This window comes from Miscanthus floridulus, chromosome 17 (assembly GCF_019320115.1).
Source record: "Miscanthus floridulus cultivar M001 chromosome 17, ASM1932011v1, whole genome shotgun sequence".
Lineage (NCBI taxonomy): Eukaryota > Viridiplantae > Streptophyta > Magnoliopsida > Poales > Poaceae > Miscanthus > Miscanthus floridulus.
Genome location: NC_089596.1, coordinates 18980251 through 19007991, shown reverse-complemented (window position 1 = coordinate 19007991; position 27741 = coordinate 18980251). Strand labels below are relative to the sequence as shown.

The 27741-nt window shown below is 45.9% G+C and overlaps 1 protein-coding gene across 1 annotated transcript; it reads left to right on the top strand.

Annotated features, from left to right (window-relative positions):
• Positions 1 to 24081: 24081 nt before the first annotated feature.
• LOC136517102 (probable protein phosphatase 2C 47) lies at positions 24082 to 26863 on the top strand. Its single transcript, XM_066510619.1, has 4 exons — positions 24082 to 24530; positions 25363 to 25554; positions 25639 to 25874; positions 25972 to 26863. The coding sequence occupies exons 1-4, from the start codon at positions 24348 to 24350 to the stop codon at positions 26537 to 26539; spliced, it is 1179 nt and encodes a 392-aa protein (XP_066366716.1). The 5' UTR covers positions 24082 to 24347; the 3' UTR covers positions 26540 to 26863.
• Positions 26864 to 27741: the final 878 nt, after the last annotated feature.

The following is a 27741-nucleotide window of genomic DNA, read 5'->3' as shown; positions in this document are numbered from 1 at the left end:
CCAGTTTCTGTAAATGGGTATAATTGACTTAGTTAACTTGAGAATCATGCTAAGAGGATTAAAGATTAATTGTAGAAAATTCCATAAGCTTTCCAGATTGTCTTGTTACATGTCTTTTGGATTAGTACAACTCCTGTTATGAGTAAAATTAGCTGCTGCTGTTTGCAGCCTTGACTCTATGATTGTCGTGAATAACTGGTTTGTCTTGAATGCTTATGTGATGCATCTTGTGTTACCGTTCATACACATGCATTTTGCATCTCATCTAGGTGCGCTAGATGAACCACGTGAAGAGCATGATGTTGGAGCCAAACCCGAAGACGATGTATGGAGGATCTATCCCGAAGATGGAAGGACTAAGCAAGTGCTAGGACCGGAGATGTCATTATGACGGTGCAAGATAACGGAACTGACTTGTGTCGGATCCCAGGCAAGCCCCGGAGCATTCTAAGTCTCCTACTTTATAAAAGTAATTCTTCCTATATATGAGTTTATATATTGTTGCATTAAGTTGTAGGAGTTGATTGAAACCGTTGATGCATTTATTACTATCCTTGCCTACCTTATTACCTTATTACCCTGTTAGGTCGGGATCGAATAACTGCTTAGCCTTGCTTAGACCGGTAGCGATCGGTGATATCCGGTCACCTACATGTATAGGTGGTTACTAGAAGAATTTAGCTATGGAAAGAATGATATCCTGGAATTAACTATGTGTGATGGATAATTGGAGACCGGACGGAAAAGTTGGAGGCAACTAGACAGGGTTCTGGGGTGTTGTTAGTTTCCGTCTGTGTCGATTAAGGACCGACCGTTGTTGGGCCTCGAGTCATGTTGAACGCATGCCTTACATTTAGCTGGCCGAATAAAGTACCTTTCGACCGCGAAGCTGGGAGATTATTCGGGCCGAGTAGATTGCCCGCAGCGCACTGTGCCAGAGCAGGTGTGGTAGGACACGGGGGCGAGATGATAAGACCAAAGTGCAGTCGGTCGACCCCCGGGTACATGTGGTTCCTGGCAAACTCGAGATTCCTAGATAGTTGACTCGGTGACCGATACCTCACTTTAGCGGGTGAGTGAGGTTTGTGTAAGGAATAAATCACCAGCTGGTTAGGAATCGATTCGAATCGCCATCGCTCCTGGATAGTGAGCACTTGACTCGAGTTACGGCATCGTAGTAATTATTATGGAACAATGATGGTTATCTGGATGGTATGGGATATGCTAAATCTAAATTGGTAACTGGATGTTATTGGTTAATCAAGTGATTGCTATAGTACAGGTGCTTACCTAGATGGATAGGTCATAATAAAGATGATGCAAAGTACTTAAAATTGTTTCTTCATGATAGCTTATGCTTTTCGCAAACAAGTCAGCTAGCCCACTAAAGAAAGCCGTGCATAATCCTTGGTGTCGCTTTATTTTGGTTTAAGACGGGTAAGTCTGGCTGAGTACATTCGAGTACTCAGGGTTTATCCCACCATGTTGCAGGTGAAGTTTTCAGCCTGTTGAAGATGGTGGCTAACCGCCGGTGGACTCAGTGATTCTATACTTACTTCTCATCTATATGCTTTTGTCGGATGATGTCACTATGCTAGCAATATATTTGGAACTTATATTAATGTAATCATTTGAAAGCTATGTTGTTTTCACTAAGCGGTTTTGAAACCCAAACTTGTACTATTATTTGTTAACCCCTTTGTAATATTATTTCCGCTGCAACCCGGTGTATGTGATGTGTATTTGCTTAATCATGCGATCTTGGCTGTGATGTTGATTTACCGAGGTCTTTTGGGACACTCGGCGGACTACCGGGTTTATATGAGTGAAAGTATGGGTGTGTCAACATGTTAGCGGGGACAACCGTACTTGATCTTGTATAAATTGGGCGGTTCTGTCACAGTTACCTCTTCTTTTCCATTTAAAAAAACATGAGAAGTATGCCATCTAAAATATAATGATGGCTATCTATAGTTTTAGGTATTCGACCACCAGACAATTATGAAGATTTATTCATTAATTGGTAAAAACAAGGAATTCCAAAACAAAACTCACCATTACTAATAGATGTTGCAGCCATTTGTTAGTCAATATGGCTCATTGGGAATGATTCGGTTTTTAATAAATGAACACCAAAATCAATTTTGCGGGTCTTATTCAAGGCAATACATTGGTTTCGGTTTTGGGCTCGGTTGCAGTGGACCAAATGGAGGCTATGATTCAGCAGGTCGTCTACTTGAGTGGAGGGCACTATATTTCTTCACCTTAAACGGATGGCCTTTTATTTTTTAGATTGATTCTTAAGTTTGAAACTCCTAGGTGTGCAAGATGTTTTTTAGTTTTGTAGTAATTATGAACTGATGCCTCTTCTTCAAAGCGAGCTGAAGCCGGAACCTTAATTTCATTATCTAAAAAGAAAGAATGTGCGTGACTTTGATAAACAATCGAATCACACAACGTTTGATTTTTTTATTAGTATGATTTGTTTATCCAATGTATGTATTTGGTCCAAAAAACCACTCCGGATTTACTATACTAGTAGCTACCAGCATCTTAGGTAGTTATACTTTCACATCAAAAAGACACGACAGTTGACAAAGAGGGCCGTGCATTGAACTTTTGGTGTGTGTGTCTGTGTTTCTCAAAGCTGATCTTAATGGATTAGGTTGTTAAGGAGTTAGCAAGTAGAATGTGAAAGGGATGGGCTTGACCTAAGCATGCTTGGAGCCCTTAAGTAGTTAGACTACAGGGATAATTTTCATATGAAAAGGATAAGCCAATATGTACAGGAGGGGTGAGAGCTCCACCTGATAATTTTTCACTGATACTGGCAAGGCCGGGAATGAAGGGTGCAAAGCATCTAATACAGGGACACGAGGGTCATAGAATTACAAGACATGGTGGAAGAGAGGAGGATTACAGCACCAGCAAACACAACAACAATACAACATGGTACATGTATAGCTATAGGCTCAGCCTACAACCGGAGCTAGTGCGAGCACCACAATCCTGATATGGAATAAGTTGTTGAATACCATGTGAATAAAAAAATATAAAAATGAAGCAATCAGGGTTTCTAGTCGATCTACTTGTGTGTGGTGTTCCTACCACTTCTAGCTCTTGATCTGTGATTGTCATACCTGCAGTAAGCTAGGAATTTTCTCCGATCTAAGTTTTCGTTCACGGATTTTGAACTGTGATTCGAAGTTGTCTGCAGGTGCGGCAGTGCCGCTGTTCTGGCCCGGTAGTGCCGCCCTCCAAAGCGGCAGTGCCGCAGGGTGAATTTGATAAGAGTTTGATTGTTTGTTTTGACAGACCTATTCACCCTCCTCTAGGCCAACCAGAGATCCTACATTAGGGAAAGTCATCAAGGATAACTTTATTATTAGGATTATGTAGACTAGGTTTAATTAGCTAGTATACTTGTACCCCCAAAAATATTATCCATGTACATGTACTTCAATTTATTCTACGGAGCTGAGCACAGGTGCTAAACTTTTTCGTGGGCCAGTTGTGGACATTTGGGCTGGGCTAGGCCTAGCACGGCGGTTTGTTGCCCCTTTTATATTGTTGTTCTTATTCACTATAATCCATTGGAGCCGTCCACACTAATCCCATTTGCAGTGTCATTTTCGCCAGGGTTGTTAAATTGCGTTGTCAGATGATGTCCATTAGAGATTTGCATTACCTGAGTTGCTGTCAGGCAAGTTCATTGGATCAAGGAGCTTGTACAATACAAGGAGGAAACTGGTGATGCGCCTCTCTGATGCAGTCCATAATTGAACTGACCTAAACATTTCTTATGGCTTAACACTAATATTTAGTAAAGACACAAACGAGGGCCCAAACAATAATAGTAGTAGTAGTAGTTCAGGAACCAAAAAAAAACAGTCTACAGAAGTTTTTTTTTATAAAAAAACAGAGTTTGTTTTACAAAAAAAAACATTAATCATTGTTCCTATCTAGTTACCTACTCAATAATCATGCACTCAAACAATTGAATATCCTACAATTCAAGCCAATACGATGAACTTGCTCATATCTTCTCCCACAATCCAGGCAGAATATCGTAGAACCTTCCTGTACATAAAGATAAAACATCTAGAAGTTTCTTCTTGAATTTGTGACCACAAACAATTCAATGACAGATTGCCAGAAGGGGAAAAATCATGCTATCACCCACCCATCCCTGCCTTGCAACCCACAAGCTGGAGAGGGAGTAGTGCCACGTCGCCTATTTCTCCTTTTGCACAAAATGATCAAAAAAGAAAAAAGAAAAAGAAAACAGTTGTGATGGTGATGACGACACAATTGTGCTTGGCGATCTTTCTCAAAAAGAGGGAAAGCGCATCTTTCTTCCTCACTTGTCACCCACCAGTATTCTTTAATCTGGTGATGACTTGTTGGCCCCTCATTGGTCCAGGCGAAACAGGAGAGAATATATAAAATACTGGAGGTTGAATAATGGGAGGGTTTTGAAGACTCTTATTAAGGCCATTTGGATGAATACCATCATTTTTGTGTCATCCAAGTGTGGCACTCCCTCAGCCGCCAAGGTATAAAGGCAGGTATCCCTTTCAAAACATAATGTAGTAAGATGTAATTTGATTCAGTTTGACTCCTAATTTATGTCATGTACTATATACCCCGTCCTATTCTTTTTTTTGTGAGCAAGGTTTGACATGGGGTCTCTAATGTCAAACTTTGACCATTAATAATATCTCATATATTATAATGTTTCGTGACTACAAAATTAACATAGTATGGACCTTTGCAGAGAAGAATCCAATAATACCAAAATTGTACAGTCTATAAATTTAAAAGTAAATGTTAGTCAAAGATTAAAAAGTTTAATCTCAAGTAGCATGTGTGCCTCACTAAAAAACCAACATAATACAGTGTTTGTAGACAGAAATCGTCATAAAAATACCCAAATGCATGTATGAAAGGTCCTAATGGCTAGAGGGGGTGAATAGCCTATTAAGAAAATTCTACAACAACACTAAGTCAAGTGATTAGTAAATAAGATGGCAAAGCGAATTTTGCACTAGCACTACACTTGTGTTGTAAGCCACCTACCCAATTCTAAAATATATTATTTCTAGTATATCATAACAAGGCTAAGTCACTAATTTACACCTAGGTGAGCAAGCTAGCAAGAGAACTACAACTAAGATCTACACTAACTAGTTTCAATTACCACAAGCTCTACACAAGTAAAGGCACAATGTAATACAAGAGAGTGGTAGAGAGGTATACCGCCGTGGCAAGTGATCAATCAATGAATACCAATGAGACAATCAAGACACAATGTTTTTTCCTCTAAGGTTCACTTGCTTGCCGGCAAGCTAGTCCCCTTTGTGGTGATTCACTCACTTGGAGGTTCACGTGCTAATTGTCATCACACGCCAAACCCGCAACCGATTTCTGCACAACCAACACAAGATGATGATCACACAAGCTACGAGCAATCCACCATAGGTCCTTTTGGCTCTCCGCCGGGAAAAGGTCAAGAACTCCACACAATCACTACAATTAGAGCCGGAGACAAGCACCTTCCTCCGCTCGATGATCCTCGCTGCTCCAAGCCTTCTTGGTGGCGGCAACCACCAAGAGTAACAAGCGAATCTCGCAGCGAAACACGAACACCAAGTGCCTCTAGATGCAATCACTCAAGCAATGCACTTGGATTCACTCCTAATCTCAGAAAGATGATGAATCAATGATGGAGATGAGTAAGAGGGCTTTGGCTAAGCTCACAAGGTTGCTATGTCAATGCAAATTACCAAGAGAGTGAGCTAGAGCCGGCCAAACGCCTTATATAGGCGTCCCCTCGAAATAGAGTCGTTGGGCACCACGGGCAGCTCACTGCGTGGTGATTGGACGCACCGGTCAGATCGATCGGACGCTCGGCCCCCTGTGTCTGGTCATGGGATTGCTGCCATGTGTCACAGCTTCAAACATGCGCCATCCGATCCCAACGATCAACTCGATCACGCGCTCAAGTTAATGAACGATCAGACACACCACGCCGAGATCGAACGTGGCCGCCCAGCATCTGCTCACGCCCGCGCCTGAGGCGCCATCCTAGCGACCTGACACGCCGATGGAATGATCGGACGCTCCATCAACGTGGAGTCCGGTCACTTCCAGAGAGCATCTAGAGCCGCACTTTCTCGATCAAACATGTTCGAGGGAGCATGACCGGACTTAGGGCCGAGTCCGATCCTCGCCGCCGCTGTGCACCAATAGTTTTGCCACCACATCACCATACGTCATCGTTGACTAGACCCAGAGGATGCACGTCCGATCACTTCCTTGCGCCTGCTTTCGATCAACTAGGCCGAGACCGCGCCACTGCTCCACTACAAACCGAACATGCAGGTCCAGCGTTCAGTCACCACAGTGACCTCCTCGACTTTCTAAACTTCACCACCCTTGCTCAGATATGCCAACCACCAAGTGTATCACCTTGTGCACGTATGTTAGTATATTTTCACAAATATTTTCAAGGGTATTAGCACTCACTAGAATCTAAATGCATATGCAATGTGTTGGCCTAAACAAATCCATGGGCAATAATTCAAATGCTTTACTAGTGCTCATCATGCTTTTCTTAGGATGGGTGTTTCCAACTTGTTTTTTGGCTTGACAAGGGCTACAAAGCTTATCCTTCTCAAACACAACATCTTTCAAGCCTCTAACCAAGTCATGCTTAACTAATCTATTCAATTGTTTCATTCCAACATGACCAAGCCTTCTATGCCATAACCAACCCATACTAGACTTAGTGAACAAGCATGTTGACAATTGAGCTTCACTAGCATTGAAATCAACCAAGTATAAATTCTCATATCTAAAGCCTTTCAAGATCAAGTTAGAGTCATCTACACTTATGATCTCTACATCATCTACCCCAAATATGCATTTGAATATGAGATCACACAATTGAGTCACGAATAGCAAATTGAAGTTCAAGCTCTCAACTAGCAACACATTGGAAATGCTCATGTCATTGGATATTGCAATCTTACCAAGCCCTTTGACCTTGCCTTTGCCATTGTCACCAAATGGGATACTATCATAACCATTATTACCATTGGTATTGATTGAGTTGAACATTCTTGCATTACCGGTCATGTGTTGAGTGCACCCACTATCAAGAACCCAATGTCTTCCTCTGGCTTTGTAATTGACCTACAAAAGAAGATTAATTCTAAAAGCTTGGGTCCTTAACGGTTAGTAACCAAGCTCTTTGGCACCCAAATAGCTTTCTTCTTTGAGCCCATCCATGGTGCACCAATGAACTTAGCCTTCACACAATTTGTACCCTTAGTAAGCACATAGAAGGAATCAAGCTTAATAGAGGATACATTGGCTTGAGGCCTCTTTTTCATGCACTTTTGCTCTACATGACCAACTTGCTTGCAACTAGTGCAAAATTGACCATTGTTCTTCACAAAACTAGTCTTGTGAGGAGCAAAGGCCGCCTTGCCTTTCTTGGGGTATAGCCCAATCTTTTTTTATAGAAAGAAGCTCTTTGGCTACCCAAGCACATAAGCAAGCGGTCCTCACCACCATAGGCCTTAGCCAAGGTGTGATTGAGCTCTTTTATCTCCTTCTTGAGTGTCTCATTCTCAACCATTAGTGAGGCATCACAAGTGAAACCATCACCACTAGATGAGCTACAAGTGGATGTGCCACAAGAAGGGTTAGTGAGAGCAACAATGATAGGCTTATAGAATGATTCATCAATTATATTACAAGTTAAGCCTTTGTCACATGTTACAACATGCACCTTCTCATTTTGCTCATTTAGTAGAGAGGAATGAGCTTTTTAAGCTTCTTGTGAGCCTTGTCAAGCTTCTCATGGGCTTCCTCTAGCCTCCCATGAGATGCATTGAGCTCATCAAAGGCTTGCTTAAGGGCTTTTAGTTCCTTTCGCAAGTCTTTGCATTCCCTTCTCTTAATGTCAAAATGTTCCTTAGCATCATCTAACATGTTAATTAATTCATCTTTAGTGGGTTCATCATCATCATTACTATCACTTTCATTTTTATCATGTTCCTCATCATCGAATTGTACCTTAGTGGCCTTAGCCATGAGCATGATGGAGTGTCGAAGAGAGGAGGCTTGTCATTAATAGCAATGCTTGTAAGAGCCTTCTTCTTGGTGGTCTTGTCATCATCACTATATTCATCATCACTTGAGCAAGCATCACTATTCCAAGTGACCACATATGAACCACCCTTCTTCTTCTTGAAGGTCATCTTGTCCTTCTTCTCCTTCTTGTCTTTCTTATTGCTCTTCTTGTCATCATCATCGTTGTCACTATTGTATGAGCAATGAGTAACAAGGTGATCCTTGCTTCTACACTTGAAGCACCTTCTTGACTCTTCCTTATTCTAGGATAAAGACTTCTTCCTTCTAACATGGTAGCCCTTCTTCACCATAAACTTGCCAAATCTCTTGACAAAGAGAGCCACCTTCTCATCATCATCATCATCCCATGAGCCATCATCTTCACTTGATGTATCTTGCTTGCCCTTGCCCTTGGATGATGAACTGGCTTTGAATGCCACACTCTTCTTCTTCTCATCATTCTTCTCTTTGTTCTTTTCCTCCTTCTCATCATCATCTCTATAAGCATCATTGGTCATAATATCTCCCAAGATTTAGTTTGGTGTCATTGTGTCCAAACCGGTCCTCACTAGCAAGGTGACCAACATGCCAAATCTTATGGGTAAGCATCTCAAAAACTTATGGGAGAAGTCCTTGTCTTCCACCTTCTCACCAAGTGCTTTGAGATCATTAACAAGCACTTCCATCTGATGAAACATGTCTGGCATACTCTCATCTTCTTTCATCTTGAAGCTAGCAAATTTCTCCTTGAGAATGTATGTCTTTGCACCCTTTAATTGCTTGGTGCCCTCAAATGATTTTCCAACTTCTTCCAAGCTTCATGAGCCATCTCAATGTTCTTGATTTGTTCAAATATTCTCTTATCAATAGCATCATGAATAGCACTAAGAGCAATGTCATTGTTTTGCAGAAGCACTTCTTTGGCCATGGTGGGATTCTCTGGATTGGCTATCTCAATTTGGTCTCCACCACCTTCCACACACTTCTATTGATTGAATTGATATGAGTGGTCATCTTTGACTTACAATAAAGATAATTTGTGCCATCAAATTGGGGTGGCTTCTTGATGTTGTTGATTTGAGCCATTTTGACACCGAAGGTTGTTAAGCCTCAAATCATAGTGACCATAGCTCTGATACTACTTGAAAGGTCCTAATGGCTAGAGGGGGGTGAATAGCCTATTAAGAAAATTCTACAGGAACACTAAATCAAGTGATTAGTAAATAAGATGGCAAATCGAATTTTGCGCTAGCACTACACTTGTGTTGCAAGCCACCTACCCAATTCTAAAATCTATGATTTCTAGTATATCACAACAAGGCTAAGTCACTAATTTACACCTAGGTGAGCAAGCTAGCAAGAGAACTACAACTAAGAGCTACACTAACTAGTTTCAATTACCACAAGCTCTAGACAAGTAAAGGCACAATGTAATACAAGAGAGTGGTAGAGAGGTATACCACCGTGACTAGTGATCAATCAATAAATACTAATGAATACCAACGAGACAATCAAGACACAATGATTTTTCCTCCGAGGTTCACTTGCTTGCCGGCAAACTAGTCCCCTTTGTGGCGATTCACTCACTTGAAGGTTTACGCGCTAATTGGCATCACACGCCAAACCCACAACTGTAACACCCTTGGTGTTACACTGTAAATGTTTGCTAAAACACTGCATGGTTATCATGTTTATGTGATAGTGTATGTAAAATAGTGTGTAAATCAATTCCTGTAACTCGAAACGATAGACGAAAACGCTAAACGAAAGTTACATTTCAATGTCGCGTTACATCACTTAGGGTTTTAAACTAATTTTTATTGAGCAAGAATACTATAGGACGCATATGCGGAACTTTAATAAAGTTTATAGTACAAACCGTGTAGGTGATGATGAAATACTTGAGGTCGCGAAAGGAATGCACTAGCTAGCATACCGGATAGCTTGGAAATCGAATTCGACACGAATCCGATCGACACTTAGTCGAATTTCCTAAGTCGGAGAACGCTTTGACGTAGCTAAGTTTGGCAATTTTTGTAGGAGAATCGGGTTAAGTAGTGGTATGGTCTTAGGGCTTGTTTTAGTAGCCTAACATGCCATCTCGAGTATAAAATAGGTGGTTTAGCAATTGAAGCATCGAGTTGGATTTTTGAGGTGCTTTAAAAATCGTATATGGCATGTTATCCACCGATTTTAGTGTCTAGGCGTGGTCCCGTGCCTTGACCCGGCGTCACCGCTCGTCCACGCACGCACTCATGCACACCACCGTATGGGCTCCGCATCACCGCACGTGACCCACGCACGCCTTCACGAGCATGCCGCGCTCGGCGGGACGATGGGGGCAAGTGAGCCTGGCCGCTCTGCCACCGCCGTCGCCGTCCACTCAGGTGCAGTGGCATCCTAGGGCCGTAGCCACCATTGGCTGCAAGCGCACATTCTCTACGTCACGTCGTCACATAGCGTGTGCCTGCACCACTCTCGTTGCGTCCGCCTAAGCCACTACACTGGCACATGGCCGTGTCGTCGTTGGCTTGCCAATTAAGGCGCTGCGGCCGCACGAGCCATGTCAACTCATTTGCGCACGTGTAACCTTCCCTATGTGCCCTTGGCCCCTTGTCCATTTCGTTTGAGTGGCGAGCATCGCTCTGCGCCCCGGTCACCTCTGCCTTTAATGGCACCATGTCGGCATCACCGAATTGCGCCAAGGCCAGCTCGCAGCGCCGGTCTAAACCGAGTAATTATGAGCACCATAGGATTGAGTAGGAACCTAGCTACATGTTGAACGCTCCCACTGCCGCTACCAGCCAGTGTCGAGCCCCAATTTGAAGCTTCCTTCACCGTCGGCCATCTTATGACCCCATAGCAGCGCCCGTCCAATTCACCTCGCACCGTCCACCTTCATTCAATTCATTAGCACTGTGTCTTCGCCTTGTTCCCCTCTATTCCGTGCGCACCCCAAATTGCCCTGCTACAGCCTACCCAGCATCGCTGACGCAGTCATGCCACCGCGACCATCGTCGTGTTTGTCGTGCACGCGTGGCTAGACTCACTCGTCCCGTCTTCGGTCAAGCCATCATGTCTAGTAGGTTCTGGGTGAGTTGCTGATGCCCAACCTCTAGTCCTATCATTTCGGTTGTGCCTTGTCTCATGGGAACACGACCACCACCGCTGCATGAGGTCTACCGCCGTGGAGGGAGCTTGGGGCAGTGTCTCCGTTCATCGCTTCGCCACACATCGCTTCGAGTTTGCGTCTAGGTGAGCATCGGCTTGCTACTAGGGCGGGGAGAGGCTGGTCTAGCCGGCGTGACCGCCCTGTGCCAGCACCGCCGCGTCGGTGCGCGCGCCGGTGCCCGAGGGACCCGACCGTGGTAAAGAAGGAAAGGGGGAGGGGCGTATTTATAAGATAGCTGATTAAAGGAATAGTGATGTGGGCCTTGGTTGTATTCGGTAGTAAAGCGATGACGTTTTAGCAAATGTACCGGTGCGCGCGGGCCTCCCCGTCGTGGGCCATCATCGTGCGGATGGGCCACGTCCGTATTGGGCCGCACTGGTGGGTCGCAGTGCGCGCGCGCATGGCACCGGAGTGGGCCAAGCCGCTCGCGCAGTGGGCCGCGCGGGTGGATTCGGTTTTCCTTTTTCCAGTGAATTAATAAATGTTTATTCAATTTAGTTTTGAGCTGATCTTTGTAAAATTATAGTAAATTCTGTAGGTGTCCATAAATAGTGAAACAAAATTTGTTAGGTTCATAAAAATGCTATCTATCTGTTGGTGTATTTAGTTTATAGTTAGCTATGATAATGATAGATTCATAAATTCACTTTGGAAAGCTTAGTATTATTTAGCTTAATATTTGTAGGAATTTTTGTGGCAAATTGGTGATAGATTTAGCCATGAAATGTTTACAGTAGGCTCATTAGATTATTCCGTGCTCACTGTAATTTTTGTAGCCCTAGAGTAGGTTGATAAATAGAATAGCTAGTACTCCTTGTTTATCATATATAGAGTAAATCGATATTAAAAATGGGGATTCCTTTAGTTGCTAAGTTAATACATGAAATGTTTCATACCTGTTTAGTGGGAGTGATAGATAATGTAGTGTCTTAGTTGATAGAGCTAGTTTAGTAGCTTAACAGATGTATTTTATTTCAAGAGTTGTTGTTGCCGTATTACTAAGTGTTGCATTATCATTTCATGCATGTAAATAACAAATTGGTAGAGTTCGTTCCTGCAGGCGAACAGGAGTTTGAGGAGATCATTGAGGAGTACGAGGAAGAGATTCTCATACAGGAGGGAGCCCTAGAGCCGTTCCTTGCTGACTTTGTTGACACCCCGCCTACCCAAGGCAAGCCCCAGTGCATAAACCATATTTTTGAATGATCATTGAATATATATATATATGATGTGCATTTACGTTACAGGCATTTCATGGGAACTACATGCATAAATATACTTACCTATGAGTCCTACTAGTATAGGTCGAGTAGTTGCTATGCTCAGGATTTAGTAGCGTGAGTAACCTACCGTTACTCACAATAGGTGATTATTATCTGTGGCAGAATCGCCCGAAATAGCATACTCATGGAGGCGCTTGTCTTCCACCAGACACTAAGCACCCTGAAAGCAAGCTACAGTGAGAGGTGTCCGTCGGGCACACCCCGAGGGAGAACCCGAAAGATCCACATTTTTCCCAAGGATCCAATAATGAGAACGAGTTACAATACAAGTCCATTTCATACATCTGAGTTTCTTAAAAGTACATTATTACAATACCAAATACCAGAGTGCGGAATAATAACAGCGGAATTTAAAAATAACATCTAGCGATAGGGGCGAGGATTCCGTCTGAGCCCACCAGAAGGATCCTCCACACAAAGGTACTCTTCAAGCATCACCTGCAACAGGGGTAAATAAACCCTGAGTACATAATGTACTCGCAAGACTTACCCGACTAGTGGGAATAATTTCCCGACTCCAAGGAATATGATAGGCTTTATGGTTTGCTGATTTTCTTTAGCAGAAAGCAATACTAATAGTGAGTCCTTATTTATGTATTATTATTATCAGCCGTATTAAGTTATCATCTAGCCAGTCTATATAAGCACCTATTCTACTTTCAAGCAAGAGTTGAGCAATCAGTTATATTTCTTCTCCTTTTCCACTTTCAGTTCTTACAACGGTGCTAAACCGCAGACAAGCCGTACCGGATTTCCCGGCGATTCACGAATCAATGTGCCCAGCTGGGTGCCCCGAAAACACACGCCCCGCTTGTACCCCAGGCATAAGCAGGACTAACCCATCACTCTCCTGTCCTGGGTGTCCAGGTCCCCGTCCAAACTTGGACACCAAGCCCCCACATCCTGAGTCCCAAACTCAGTGTGGTGCAAGGACCTCCACCACCTCCTCTTCCCATCAGTCGATCCAGAAAGAGCCGGATCCACGACAAGAGAGCAACAAGTCTTCCCTATGCCCATACCCAAGTATGCGCTCGGGACAATAAATCTGTGACTTGCCTAGAGCCATATGCAACGACCGGTCCTTAATCGACACGGACAGGGAAAAAGTGTAACCAAGCCATGCCCTGTTGGCCATAGGACACAACCCCTTACACCCACCAGTACCCAATCCATATCCCTGCCCGGTCACCATTTTCCTTTCCACCATTTTATCATGAGTGTCCACATTTTATTACCTATTTGCGAGTAACGGCAGGTTACTCATGCTACCGATATCCTAAGCATAGCAGCTACTCGACCTGTGCTAGTAGGACTCATGGGTAGATATGTTTATGCAGGTAGTTTCCATAAAATGCCTGTAACTTAAATGCACATCACATATATATATTCAGTGATCATAAAAATATGGGTTATGCTCTAGGGCTTGCCTTGGGCAGGCGTCGGGTCAGCAGGGTTAGCACCAATAGGCTCCTGGGCTTCCTCCTACACGAGGATCTCCTCCTCGTACTCCTCGATCACCTTGTCATACTCCGGCTCACCGACGGGCATGAAGTCTACCAGTTCGTGATCTACATGAAGTGATGATGCAATGTTTAATAATATGACAACAGCAACTCTTAACCCAAAAGTAAATCTATTAAACTACTAAGTGAGGTCTACCCACTAAAGGCTAAGCTACGTACCATCACCACTAACAAGTATGAAACATGACATACATTCTTATAGCAACTACATGTATTGTTACTCTTAATACCGATTAAATCGAGATACGATAAAACAAGAATAATAGCTATTTTATTTAACATCCTATTCTAAGGCTATAAAATTTACAGCGAGTACATAACAACCTGGTGGACCTACTGTAAAATTTTTGTGGCTATATCTATCACCAATTATCCACAAATATTCCTACAAGTATTAACCTACCTAATATTAGTTCTCTAGTTTTGAATTTATGACCCAATACTTGTCATAGCTAACTGCAATCCAACTGTACTATCAAGTAGATGGTATTTTTGCGAACCTAACAAAATTAGTCTCACCATTTTTGGACAACTACGCAATTTACTACGATTTATCGAAGTTCGACTTATAACTAAAATAAATAAGCATTTCTATTCTTCTGGAAATTAAGAAAATTGAATCCTACACCTTGGCCCACACGCGCGGCTCGGCCCGCCACGGCGCGACGCGCGCGCCAGCGTAGTGTGGCCCACGCGCGTGCGCGGCCCAGCCGGCCAACGGCCCGCGACGAGGGAAGACCCGCGCGCGACGGCAATTACGCGAAAACACCCCCGATCTACTCGGTATTCATAGCAAACTCTAAGACACTATTCCTTTAGTATTCGGGTTTACATCTACATCCTCCCCTTTCTTCTTCTTTGCCGCGGTGACATCCCCCGGCACCCGTGCGCGCACTGGCGCGACGGCGCTGGCACCGGGCGGCCACGCCGGCGTCATCCGAGCCTCTAAGGCCTAGCTAAGGGGCCAATGATTACCTCCACGACAACGTGCAACGGCTAGAAGTGGTACGGCAAATAGGGGTGTCGTCCCTGGCTCCCTCCCCGGTGGTGGTCCCTGACCTACGATGGCGGGTACATTCTCGTGAGCCATAGCGAAAACGAAGCAAACCAAATAGCTAGAGAGCTCGAGGCACTACCCATGGAGACCCTGGAGGTGACGGTCTGGCCAGAGAAAGCCTGAGGTGAGTTGGCCGCGTGCACGCGAGGTGGTGCAGCGGTGCACGACGGTGGCACAGCTGTGCCAGGGACTGCTACACGGCGGTAGGGCTAAGACTGTGGCGAGCATGGTGACGCCCAACTGGAGGAGAGGCTAGTAGAGCCAGGAATTGGACCAGGATGCCTTGGTCGCGTGGTTAGTCGACGGCGCAGGACACCCTGGTCTTATGGACCCAGCGAGTGGCAATTCAAAATTGAAGCATAGGACAGAGCTACTGGCAGCGATGTGGGGTCGGTAGGACTGCAGGCTACCTAGCGGAGTTGAGGACGTAATCGATTTGTAACAAGGCACTGCTACCACGGCGAATTTGAAAGAACAGTCCCCGGCGGCCATGGAGACAACGGAGGCAGGGGGGTCCTAGCGTGGCTTGGCTCGGTCCGGCTACGGATGTCAACGCAACAAACAAGCACGCACCACGATGGGGGACAGCAGGACGTCCTCTAGGCGACTGTCCGCATGGTCGCGGCTGCAAGCCGACGAGGCTCGGCACGGCGTCGCAGTGGGCAGCGCCAGATAAGAAAAACACAGTGTGAGTGACGCGGAGGTGATGGTGGAGCAGACTATCATCCTTCGCGCGAGCATCCAAGGCGAATCAACGGAGCAGTACCAGGCGTGGCCGCCGGCGGCGCGTAGCGCAGGCCCCGGTGCGCCTTTGGCCAAAGCAGGGAAGGGCATGGCACGACAGAGCTTGGTCGGCGGCCCAGACGCAGCACGTTAGCCGTGGTGCTGTGACCCACGCGCAACGAGTGGCAGCAGGCGGACAAGGCAGCCGCGCCAAGACCCTACGCGCGTGTGCCTTCACGGTGGCAGTGCGGGTGCGGCCGGCGCATCGGCGCGCGTGTTTGGGTGAGCTAGCAGCGGTGGTCACGGCCAGCAGCGGCGATGGCCGCGATCAGCGCGCGATGGCAGACGATCAGGCACGCAGCGTAAGGGCCGTGCGCGTGCACAGGCGCGGCGGTGGGGTGCAGCCGGTGTGGCAGCATGCGCTGGCAAGCCAGCAGCGATGCCAGGCCAGCAGCAGGTGGTGACCGCGCCTAGGGCTTAGGCCATGTGCTGTGCACGCTTTTTAAAGTAGTTAGAAAACTTGTATGCAATGCTCCAGATGCCAAACTAATTGTTCGATGTGCAAGAGGGTACATCAAGCTATCCTCTGAAGTCATGACATCGTGCAACCTCCTAAGCCGATCGCTCTACACAAATGGCTAGAAACGGCTTCGTCGACACCTTTTAAAACTTACGCGGAACGACGTCGATTCGAATGATTTCGCGTGGAATCCCAAATCCGACCTACGAAATGTACTAGCTAGTTATCCTTGTCCTCGACCGCACATGTTTTATTGCCGTTCACAAAATGTTCTATAGCATTTTTGTTTTGATAAGAATTCAATTAGAATACTAAACAACGTTATGCGACACGAAACGTAACATTCGTTTCTTGTTTCGCATAAATGCTTCAAGCGCCTGACATTGATTTATAATTCATGTTGTACACATATGCACATAAATATGATGCTCATGCGATGTTTTAGCAAGAACAGTACAATGTAACACCGAGGGTGTTACATTATCACTCATGATAAAATGGTGGAAAGGAAATTGGAGACCGAGCAGGGATATAGTTTGGGTATTGGTGGGTGTAAGAGGTTGTGTCCTACAGCCAATAGGGCATAGCTTGGTTACACTTTTTCCCTATCTATGTCGGTTAAGGACCGGTCATTGCATTGGGTTCTAGGCAAGTCACAGACTTATTATCCCGAGCACATACTTGGATATGGGCACAGAGAAGACTTGTTGCTCTCTTGTCATGGGTTCCGACTCTTTTTGGACCGACTGATTGGAGGTGGGAATGGTGGAGGTCTAAGCACCGCATTGAGTCCGGGACTCAGGAGCGGGGGCTTGGAGTCCAAGTTTGGATGGGGACCTAGACCCCGTGATAGGAGAGTGATGAGTTGGTCCTGCTTGTGCCTAGGGTACAAGCGGGGCGTGTGTTTTTGGGGTACCCAGCTGGGCACATTGATTCACGAATCGCCGGGCAATCCGGTATGGCTTGTCTACAGTCTAGCACCATAGTAAGAACTGAAAGATAAAAGGTGATGAAATGAAACTGTTTGCTCAACTCTTGTTTGAAAGTAGAACATGTGCTTATATAGAATGGCTAGATAATAAATTAAACATGACTACTAATAATAACACAAATAAGGATTCACTGTTAGTATTGCTTTCTGCAAAAAGAAAACCAGCAAACCATAAAGCCTATCATATCCCTTGGAGTCGGGAACTTATTCCCACTAGTCAGATAAGTCTTGCGAGTATATTGTGTACTCAGGGTTTATTTACCCTATTGCAGGTTCTACTTGAGGAGTAGCCGTTGTGTGAAGGATTCTTCTGGTGGACACAGACGGATCCTTATTTATTATCGATAGATGTTTATTTGAGTTTTATTTTCATTCCGTTGTTTCATATACCGCACTCTGAATTTGGTACTGTCATAATATATTTTTAAGAACTCTGGATGTATGAAATGGACTAAGTATTGTAACTTGTTCTCATTAATGGATCCTTGGGAAAAAATGTGGATCATTTGGGCTCTCTCTTAGGGTGTGCTCGACGGAACCTGCCCGATGTAGCTCACTTTTAGGGTGCTTAGTGTCTGATGGAAGACGAGCGCCTTTGAGGGTGTCTTATTTCAGGCGGTTCTGCCACAGCAACCGGGTGCCGCACAACCAACACAAGATGAGGATCACACAAGCCACAAGCAATCCACTAGAGTACCTTCTGGCTCTCTATAGGGTAAAGGTCAAGAATCTATCACAATCACCACGATCAGAGATGGAGACAAGCACCTTCCTCCACTCGACAATCCTCGCCGCTCCAAGCCGTCTAGATGGCGTCAACCACCAAGAGTAACAAGCGAAATTTGCAGCGAAACACGAACACCAATTGTCTCTAGATGCAATCACTCAAGCAATGCACTTGGATTCACTCCCAATCTCACAAAGACGACAGATGAGTGGGAGGGCTTTGGCTAAGCTTACAAGGTTGCTATGTCAATGCAATTACCAAGAGAGTGAGCTAGAGCCAGCCAAATGCCTTATATAGGCGTCCCCTCGAAATAGAGCCATTGGGCACCATGGGCAGCTCACTGCGTGGTGACTGGACGCATCGGCTAGATCGACCGGACGCTCGGCCCCCTGTGTGCGGTCGTGGGATCGCTGCCACATGTCATAGCTTCAAACGTGCGCCATTCGATCCCAACGGTCAACTCAATCACGCGCTTAAGTTAATGAACGATCGGACGTACTACACCGAGATCGGACGCGACCGCCCAGCGTCCGCTCGTGCCCTTGCCTGAGGCGCTAACCCAGCAACCTGATGCACCGATGGAATGACCGGACGCTCCATCAATGCAGAGTTCGGTCACTTCTAGACAGCATCCAAATCCACACTTTTTTGATCGGACGCGTCCTGAGGGAGCATGACCAGACTTAGGGCCGAGTTCGATCCTCACTACCGCTGCACGCCAATAGTTTCACCGCCATGTCACCATACGTCATCGTTGACCAGACCCAGAGGCTACGCGTCTGATCACTTCCTCATGCTAGCGTCTGGTCAACTATGCCGAGACCGCGCCACTGCTCCACTACTGACCGGACGCGCACGGTTTCATCAATTTATCAAAACCAAACTAGAGCTTTCAGAGTGTAATGACAAAAGTTTTGTACGACAAAATTTAGATGATGTCAATGGAAGTTTACATGGTGTATGACTCCTGGAATGGGTGCATGTCGTATAACAAATGAAGAGTCAAATATAAGCTTTTACGACAAAACACAAAAGAGAAAGTGTGCAAAGGTAATACTCCCTCTAGTTTTGTAAATACTTGATTGTTTAGACAATGACATAGTCTCAAAAGCATAGTGAAAGGATCAAGATGCCCAAGAGGGAGGTGAATTGGGCTAAATCTAAATTTTTGCAATAATTAAGCCTTACACTTAGCCCAATTCACCCCTTTGTGTCTAAAATGTGTTCCTATTGTTCTCCCGTATAAAAGTTTTGCACCCTAGTTTCCAATCCTACTCTAGCATGACAATTCTAGGGATGTAAAGACATGAAATGAATTGCTCAAATATAAATGCTCAAAGTAAAAAGAAGGAAAGGAACACAGCGATGTTTTACCGAGGTATCAGAGAGTCGTCACTCCCCACTAGTCCTCGTTGGAGCACCCGCGTAAGGGTATAGCTCCCCCTTGATCCGTGCAAGGATCAAGTGCTCTCTACGGGCTGATTCTTTGACACTCCGTCACGATGAATCGCCCACAATCTCTCACAAGATGACTTGGATCATCCACAAGCTCCGTCGGATGATCATCAAGTTCCCAATCACCACCGAGTCGCCTAGGTGATGACGATCACCAAGAGTAACAAGTACAAACTCTCACTTGACCAAGACAAGCCTAATGAGTAAGGTGGATGCACACTTGCTACTCCCTATGCACTAATGAGGTCCTTAATCTTGGATTATCAAATCTCAATCACCCCACTAGGCTCTTGCTCTCCCTTGCACTCCAAAGCTGTTTCTCAGCTGAACAAATAGGCAAGAGACCTCAATTAGACGAGTGGGATATGTATTTATACCTCCCATTCAAAACATAACGGTTGAGGTCCAACTCAGCAAGTATCAGGATGACCGGATGCTTCGGTCAAGGTGACCAGACGCACCGGTCAGTGTAATACGTTAGCGTGTCAGAAAGAGCCATTTGCTCTGACCAGACTCTGGCCTACGTTCGGTCAGCACCCACCGGACGCGTCCGGTCATCAAAAACCCTCTCTGGAACCTTACTGATGTTGACCGAACGTTGGCACCCAGAGTCCGGTCACTTCTCTGTTCAGAGTCCGGTCCGTGGTCAACAGTCTGTCCATGCTGCTACAGATACGGCTAGCGTCGCGTCCGGTGAGCACTGGTGTCCAGTGTCTGGTGGCACTCTGACAGCTGTTGCCGATCAAATGAACTGACCGGACTCTTAAAGCTACGTCTGGTCACAACCAAACCAGCGTCCGGTCAGCCATTTGACTCTCCATTCACTTCTAATTCGGAATTCTTTGTGAATGAAGTTGACTTCTATCGATCTTAGGGCTATTCCTGAGCTACCTAGTGCTAAGTTTGATAAGTGTGCACCACACCTAATCCATTAGACTCACCTAGGTTAAGCTACTAGTCCATACCCCCCTTAATAGTACGGCCAAAGGAAAAACAAAATCCTAAACTATTCAAAGTGTCTCTTCAACACCAAACAACACTTAAAATTGTTCCGTCCTTAACCCTGTCGTCCATCCTTTGAAAACCGAAACGATTTCCATCGATATGGCATGACAACCATGATTGCCCAATCAATTTCCATTACCATGATCTAACTCAAATTGCCTCTGCAAAATACATGTTAGTCATAGTAATCTCGTGTCGTCATTAATTACCGAAACCTAACTGGGGGCCTAGATGCTTTTACATAGTTTTGACTATAGTTTTTATTAGAATATAAAACGAACATGGTAACAAATCTATGCTTTTACGACGAAGGAACTTTTCGTGACAAAATCCATCCATATGATCTTTAGGTTTCTAAATTAGCTATTCTAAAAATGATAATAATCGAAGTTTGAAAAGTTTGACTCAATCTTCAAAACGTCCAGCATGAATATAGCGGGAGTGGTGCTGTGGGGTTTGGTTCTGTTGAGAGATTGTCTGGTAGTGTGTGGAACATTTCCTGCATGCATGCTGACTTGTTCGTGCACTCTGGTTGCATCCTTTGGACCTGGCTCACGAGAAAGGAAAGTCTCCTGCGTTTCTAGCGAGGCCGGCTCCGCACGACCAGAGCCTAGCCCGAGTGCTCGATCAGCCAACCAAACAAATCAAAGTTGCATGTGGTGGCATGCATAATACTTTACAAAATTATTGGCAATGTCAGTTGTATAGAATTTTTTTAATCTTCTTCGTAAAGTACATTTTTTCATTCAAATCTGGAGGGATGACCACCCCTTCTATCCATCGATTCAAACAAGAGATTATGAGATTATCGACCATCTAGTCCCACTTCAACCAAGCAGGATATGAGATTATTATATCTCTTAACTCAGGGACAAGATCATTCCCATCACACTTTATTCCTGAACCAAACAGATCATGTATACTTACTTCTTCTCAGGAGTACCACCATGTCTAGGTTCATGTTTAGAATTTTATTTGTTTTTTTTTTTTTGAACGAAGAGAGTACTACACTTTTATTATCAACAAGACACGAGTATTTTTGGCACGAGTTGGAGAGACACCACACACTAGAAACCGATGTGTCCATTCCAATAAATCAATGCCATCCAGCAGCATGATTGGACAGACGAGGAGATTTTTTTTTAATCTCCGGCGGCGAACGAGCGCACCTGTATGCGAGGGTGCCCACCGGACATCTGGTCCGTGGAGCCGTCGGCGATTACTGAGATAAGAAAAGAGACAGGCATCGATGGTAGCAGTAACTCTTGAGGACGATGTTCTTGTCGCCGTTTTGACTTTGTTTATACAAAAAGAGTTGAAAACAAAAGAGTGGCATGCATGCGTGCTCTTGGTGCGTCCACCACCGCGTCTTGCTCCGTACTGTACTTGTAAGTGGCCACGGTCGACTATTTTGAAAAATTGGCCATTACCATATGTTGACGTACATACTACATTGCAGCTGACGTGCACTTTTTTTTTGACTGAATGCAGCTGACGTACATTGCGAGTTACAAGTATGCTCTCCGATATTAGGGTGCAACTATTCTTCTGAAATTTCACTTCTTCTCGGACGACGATTGCGAGCCCTTGGAAGAGAAAGCAACGGTGCAGATTAGACCCCCAACCGCTGCCATCTTCTCCAACTCCGACGAGCTTGGCCGCTGCCATCTTCTCCAACTCCGGCAAGACTCCCCTGTCCCAACCTGGCCCGGCCGCTGCTACCACTGCCAGGGCCCCTAAAGCACCCGGCCACCATCCTCACCTCCTGACCCGCCTGCCTCCCCCGTCCGGTCCTTCCTATAGCCACCGGAGTTGGAGAAGAAAGAGGGGGAGAGGCTCGCTGGAACCCTAGCCACCACCGCCGTCGTCTTCGTCTCCGGTGGGCGCAGATCCAAGGGGAGAGGAGGAGGAGGAGGAGCCCGCCTACCTCATCGCCGCCGGAATCCGCCGCCGCCGTTTGGGGGAGATCGAGAGAGGAAGGAACAGCGTGGGGGCACGAGCGCAGGTGCGGGCGTCGGCGTGGCCTGTGGAGTCGCGGTCGTGGGCCTGGGCGTCGCCTGAAATTTATTTTGATTCCAGGCACCTGAGATGTAGGAAGCGTGCCGATATTAAGGTATATATTTCGTAAAGTAAAAAAGCAAGGGAAATGGAATTGAAAAGAACTAGTCCCTCCATTTGAAACTATAAGATATTTTGTTTTTTTTCAAATGCATTGATTTTTCTATGTAACTAGACATAAGTGTATATCTACCTACGCAGCAAAATCCATGTATATCTAGAAATACCAAAACATCTATAATTTACAAACCAAGGGTAAAAAGTTTGATTAATCATTATAGGAAACCAACAGATGCAACTTAGCTCGACCAATTTTCTAAGTTTTCTCAAAATTATGGGATGGTCGAGGTTCACACGTTGTCATGCAAGAAACACTTCGCCTCTGTTCGCTTGAGCTTATAAGCCAGAATCAGTCTTACTTTTTCTGCTATGGAACAATATTTTTCTCTCACATTAAATCAGCTCTACAAATTAGCCACAACAACAATAAATCCTGCCGAACAGAGCCTTCGCTTCTACGCTCAGCTAGTGCTCACTCGGCCACTCTTTTCCCGCCAAAAAACAAGGGCATATATATATGACCGGGCAATCTTGCATTTTATTTTATTTAATATTATTATTAGCCGGCCAGTAGCTAGCTAGTTAGTTCCTTGTTAAGAACGGGAACAAGCACAGTGACATGCTGATGCTGTTACCACGAGTTAAATGGTGTAACTCTAGTAACCACACCGGGATAGAGTAATTTTCTTTCTTTTGCAAAGAGTAAAAAAAAAGAAAAACATGTTCTCCTAAAACTAGAAATACGTTTTTTTTACCAAACTTAGGGGCTGTTTAGTTAGGCATTGGCCACGCCACAGCCATACCCGGTGTGGCTCCTAGAAAGTGCGCCACAGTCTCGCCACAATTAGCACACACCAAACGACTAGCTGGAGGAGCAAAACGATAGGAGAAAAATCTGTGGCGGCGAAAGCGTGGACGAGAACCAAACAATAACTTCGGTTGGTGTGGCAGCCGCAGTTTAGGCGTGAGGAGTTTGGGAAGCCAACCAAACGTGCCCTTAAAAGTTAAAACACTTCGACAACCACGAACTCTTAACAATAAGCATTTCATTTCATTAAACCACCAATATCAATAACTAAAAAATTAAATGCAGATTTTTATTTTATAAGTCCAGCACTAATATTTATTTTATCATAAACAAACCTCTAAAAAACGAAAAAAAAAAGAAAACCGTGGCGTGGTCGGCAATGGCAGCCAATCACACGGGCACGCGACGGCGACGTGTACGTGCGGCAGCCGCGTGCGCGCGCCCGGAACGCACTGCCACCACCCGGTCACCAAACCACCCCCACCGGTCGCCGCCGGTTACCTCCGCCTCCGCGCACGCACACGCCAGTATGCCACGGATAAATAACAATAACAACCACCCCCCTCCCGTCTCCGCATTTCTTCTCTTCTCCCCCCTCGATTGTTCGTCGCGTCCTCCTGCCCAGATCAAGAAACCGTGTCCTGCCCCTGGGAATCAGATCGTCCAACGACGGCGGCTTTCGGAGGTCTCCGTGCTCTTTTCGGCGCGACGGGTGGGTCAGTTCGCGGATCGGGCGGTGTTTGGTTGACGGCGAGCCAGCGGCGGCGGCGTTCGTCTTGGATCGGGAGTCGTTGAGTCGTTTCGCCTGCTGAGAGGTGCGGAGATGGTGGCCGAGGCGGAGGTGATGCATCAGGCCCCCGTGCCGGTGCTGGAGGTGCAGTACCACCGGTGCGTGACGACCAAGGGGGTTGACGACGTCGTCGGGATGTCCGCGGCGGGGGTAGCCACGCCTGCGGAGGTTGGGGTTGAGGTCGAGGTCGAGGTCGCCGTGGAGGATCCTCTCATGGTGAGTTCCTCATGCTCAGGCTACTGGTGAAAAAAAATTCCGTCTCTGACTGGGAACATTTTAGCCTTTCTTTCTTTGGAAGATTGCTTGTAAGTTTGCAAATCAAATTTCATGTTAGGTGTTGTTACTACAAATTACTACTGCTACTGTTGTGCTACTGTTCTTCAAGTGTGTAGGACAAGCTCAGGGAGTTCTCTTTTCACCTTCTTTTTTCTCGATTTGGGGGAAAAAGATCTGCTTGTGGATGCAAAAGGCTGATGCACTTGCATGACAAAAAGTAGTAGCTCCTTTCCTAGTGTGGTGGTTGCACAGTTGTAGGCCTCATCAGGGTTCAGAAAAGTGGGTGGTGAATTATTGGACCCATACATATCTGTAGTAGTGTTTGGTGGCGGTTGAGTTTTATGCGTGCTTTTGCACTGGTTCAGATTACCAGATGAGTTTGGCTTAGTGGTTCTTAATCTGGTCATTTGTATACTGCGTGCCTTTTACTGCAATAGAAAATTTGATGTTTTCTACACTTCAGTTTCTTAACCTGATTCAACATATAGTGGGTTATTAGTGGGTGAACTCTATGTTACAGTCTGTGGCATGTTCTCACCTGTTTAGGTGCGTAATTTGTCAACTGCGTAGACCGGAAGGAACTTTTTTTTGGAAACTGAACTAGTTTGGCCTGGACACAGGGTGCTAATTTTGTTAATTAGGATGCAATAGGAGGCAACAATGGGATGTTCTTCTTACTAATTAGGATGCAACAATGGGCTGTTCTTCTCACTGCTTTGTACCATTCAACGATTAAGGGACCAATTGTCTCTTTTTTTTTGTGGTGATATAGGGGTTGGAACAGCCTGATGCTGCACCAAGTGTGTCTATGGACGTGCTACAGTTTGTGCCCACCATTCGGTCTGGTAGCTTTGCCGATATTGGTCCTAGAAGGTACATGGAGGATGAACACATCCGGATAGATGATCTTTCTGCTCATCTCGGGTCACTGTTGGTCTGCCCTTTGCCTAGTGCCTTCTATGGGGTAAGCCATTTTCTCTGTAAATTACTTCTCCAGCACCTAGTGTTAAAACACTTCCACAACTGATTGTATCCCTCTGCGTTTTAGGTTTTTGATGGCCATGGCGGTCCGGATGCCGCAGCCTACATGAAAAGGCATGCAATGAGGTTCCTATTCGAGGATAGTGAGTTCCCACAGGCATCTCAGGTTGATGAGATGTACCTTCAGTCTGTTGAGAGCTCTGTCCGCAGAGCTTTCCTGCAGGCGGATCTTGCTCTGGCCGATGATTTGGACATCAGCCGCTCTTCTGGAACCACGGCGCTCACTGCATTAGTCTTTGGGAGGTATAATTAAGCTATAGAGCAGTGACAAAATTTCGAGTCACTTGAGCCACATTGATCTTGTCTCAAACATTCCTGTGCCACCTTCCCTTCCTTGCAGGCAACTACTGGTTGCGAACGCGGGGGACTGCCGTGCGGTCTTATGCCGAAAAGGAGTCGCGATGGAGATGTCTCGAGACCACCGCGCAAACTATGTCGAGGAGTGCGAGAGGGTCGCCGCGTCGGGGGGATACATCGAGGACGGCTACCTCAACGGGGTCCTCTCGGTGACGCGGGCCCTAGGCGACTGGGACATGAAGACGCCTGACCCGTCGGTGTCCCCGCTCATCGCGGAGCCTGAGTTCCGGCAGGCCACGCTGGGCGAGGACGACGAGTTCCTCATCATGGGTTGCGACGGGATCTGGGACGTGATGACGAGCCAGCACGCGGTGAGCCTCGTGCGGCGGGGCCTGCGGCAGCACGACGACCCCGCGCGGTGCGCGAGGGAGCTCGTGATGGAGGCCAAGCGGCTGGAGACGGCGGACAACCTCACGGTCATCGTGGTGTGCTTCGCGTTGGAGCTGAGCTCGCAGCAGCAGGAGCAGCCCGCGAGGCCGAGGAGCTGCAAGGGCCTGTCGACGGAGGCGCTGTGCAACCTGAGGAGCTGGCTGGAGACCGACCACCACTAGAGCTGAGGAAGAGGAAGAGGAAGAGGAGAGGAAGGAGGGGGATGGGTTGGGGTTCGGGATGTGTAAATACTATGCTGACAACACTGGTTGACGCATGATGAGAGCTGGGCCATTTGTTGAGAGGCGGCTGCGGATTACGTAGGCAGGTCAGCTGTAGCAGCAGCCAGCAGTTTTGTAGGTTATTTTTCACTTTGTTCTTTCTTTCTTTCACCCTTGTTATTTAGTCGTTGATGTTATTGTTAGCACCACCTCTCTGTTGTACATATATGTATTGATGATGTTGATGACATGCTGCATTGCCACACGCTTCTTCCAAGTTGGTTCTGTTGTAATGCTGGAAGCCTGGAACTGCAGCAAATTGGCCGTTGGCCGTTGGGGCTGAACAGAGACGGCTCATACATGAGGCAAAGAGGTTGGGGGGTTAACTACAAACTGTGAACAGCCTTGAGGCGAGGTGAAGCCGTAAGAGCATGCGTTTCAGTAATGCTAATGCCAATGGCACCAACCACAGAGGGGCCTTTCAAGCAAAGTTCCTTTCTATGGCTTGGACCTATTCGTTTGGCTGTGGCTTGTCGTAAACGATCATAAATTTTTAGCTGGAACAGTATTTTTCTCTCACATAAACCAGTCAACAGTACTTCTTCACAAACCAGCAACGATACGATAAGCCAACCGAACGCCAAGGCACGAGTCTCTCTCTATGGCTGGATGTGTTTATACCTGAGCCGCCAACTTCAGTCAGTGAGAAAAGGAGGCACAGCCACTGCATTTGACCACGCTTAAGTGCTGAGCACAGTTTCAGGCACAGCGACACTGGGAAAATCAATCAATCAACTTTGTCCTGAGCCGAGCAGGTAGCAGATGAGAGTGGACTAGTGCGCACCTGTGCCAATCGCACGCAGTTCCGGCGACAAACCGGGTTAGACAAGTCGTATAGGAGACAGGATATGTTTGCCTGCCAAATCCACAATTATTTACATACTCACTCTACTTCAAATCATAAGACGTTTTGATTTTTCTAAATACACTGCTTTTATTATATATCTAAACATAATGTGTATCTAAATATAATAGCAGGAGTCATTTATCTAGAAAAACTTAAACGTCTTGTAATTTGAAACGAAGAGAGTATATAAAAGTAAAAACGCAGGGATAAACAGGAGTGGAGCTTGATAAGCCATGATTGAAAGTACCGTTGGCTG

Excerpts from the sequence above, each read along its gene's own strand:
- LOC136517102 (XM_066510619.1), top strand. The coding sequence starts at position 24,348 with ATGGTGGCCGAGGCGGAGGTGATGCATCAGGCCCCCGTGCCGGTGCTG. Across the intron at positions 24,531-25,362 it reads CCGTGGAGGATCCTCTCATG|GGGTTGGAACAGCCTGATGC; the intron begins GTGAGTTCCTCA and ends GTGGTGATATAG. Across the intron at positions 25,555-25,638 it reads TGCCTAGTGCCTTCTATGGG|GTTTTTGATGGCCATGGCGG; the intron begins GTAAGCCATTTT and ends TCTGCGTTTTAG.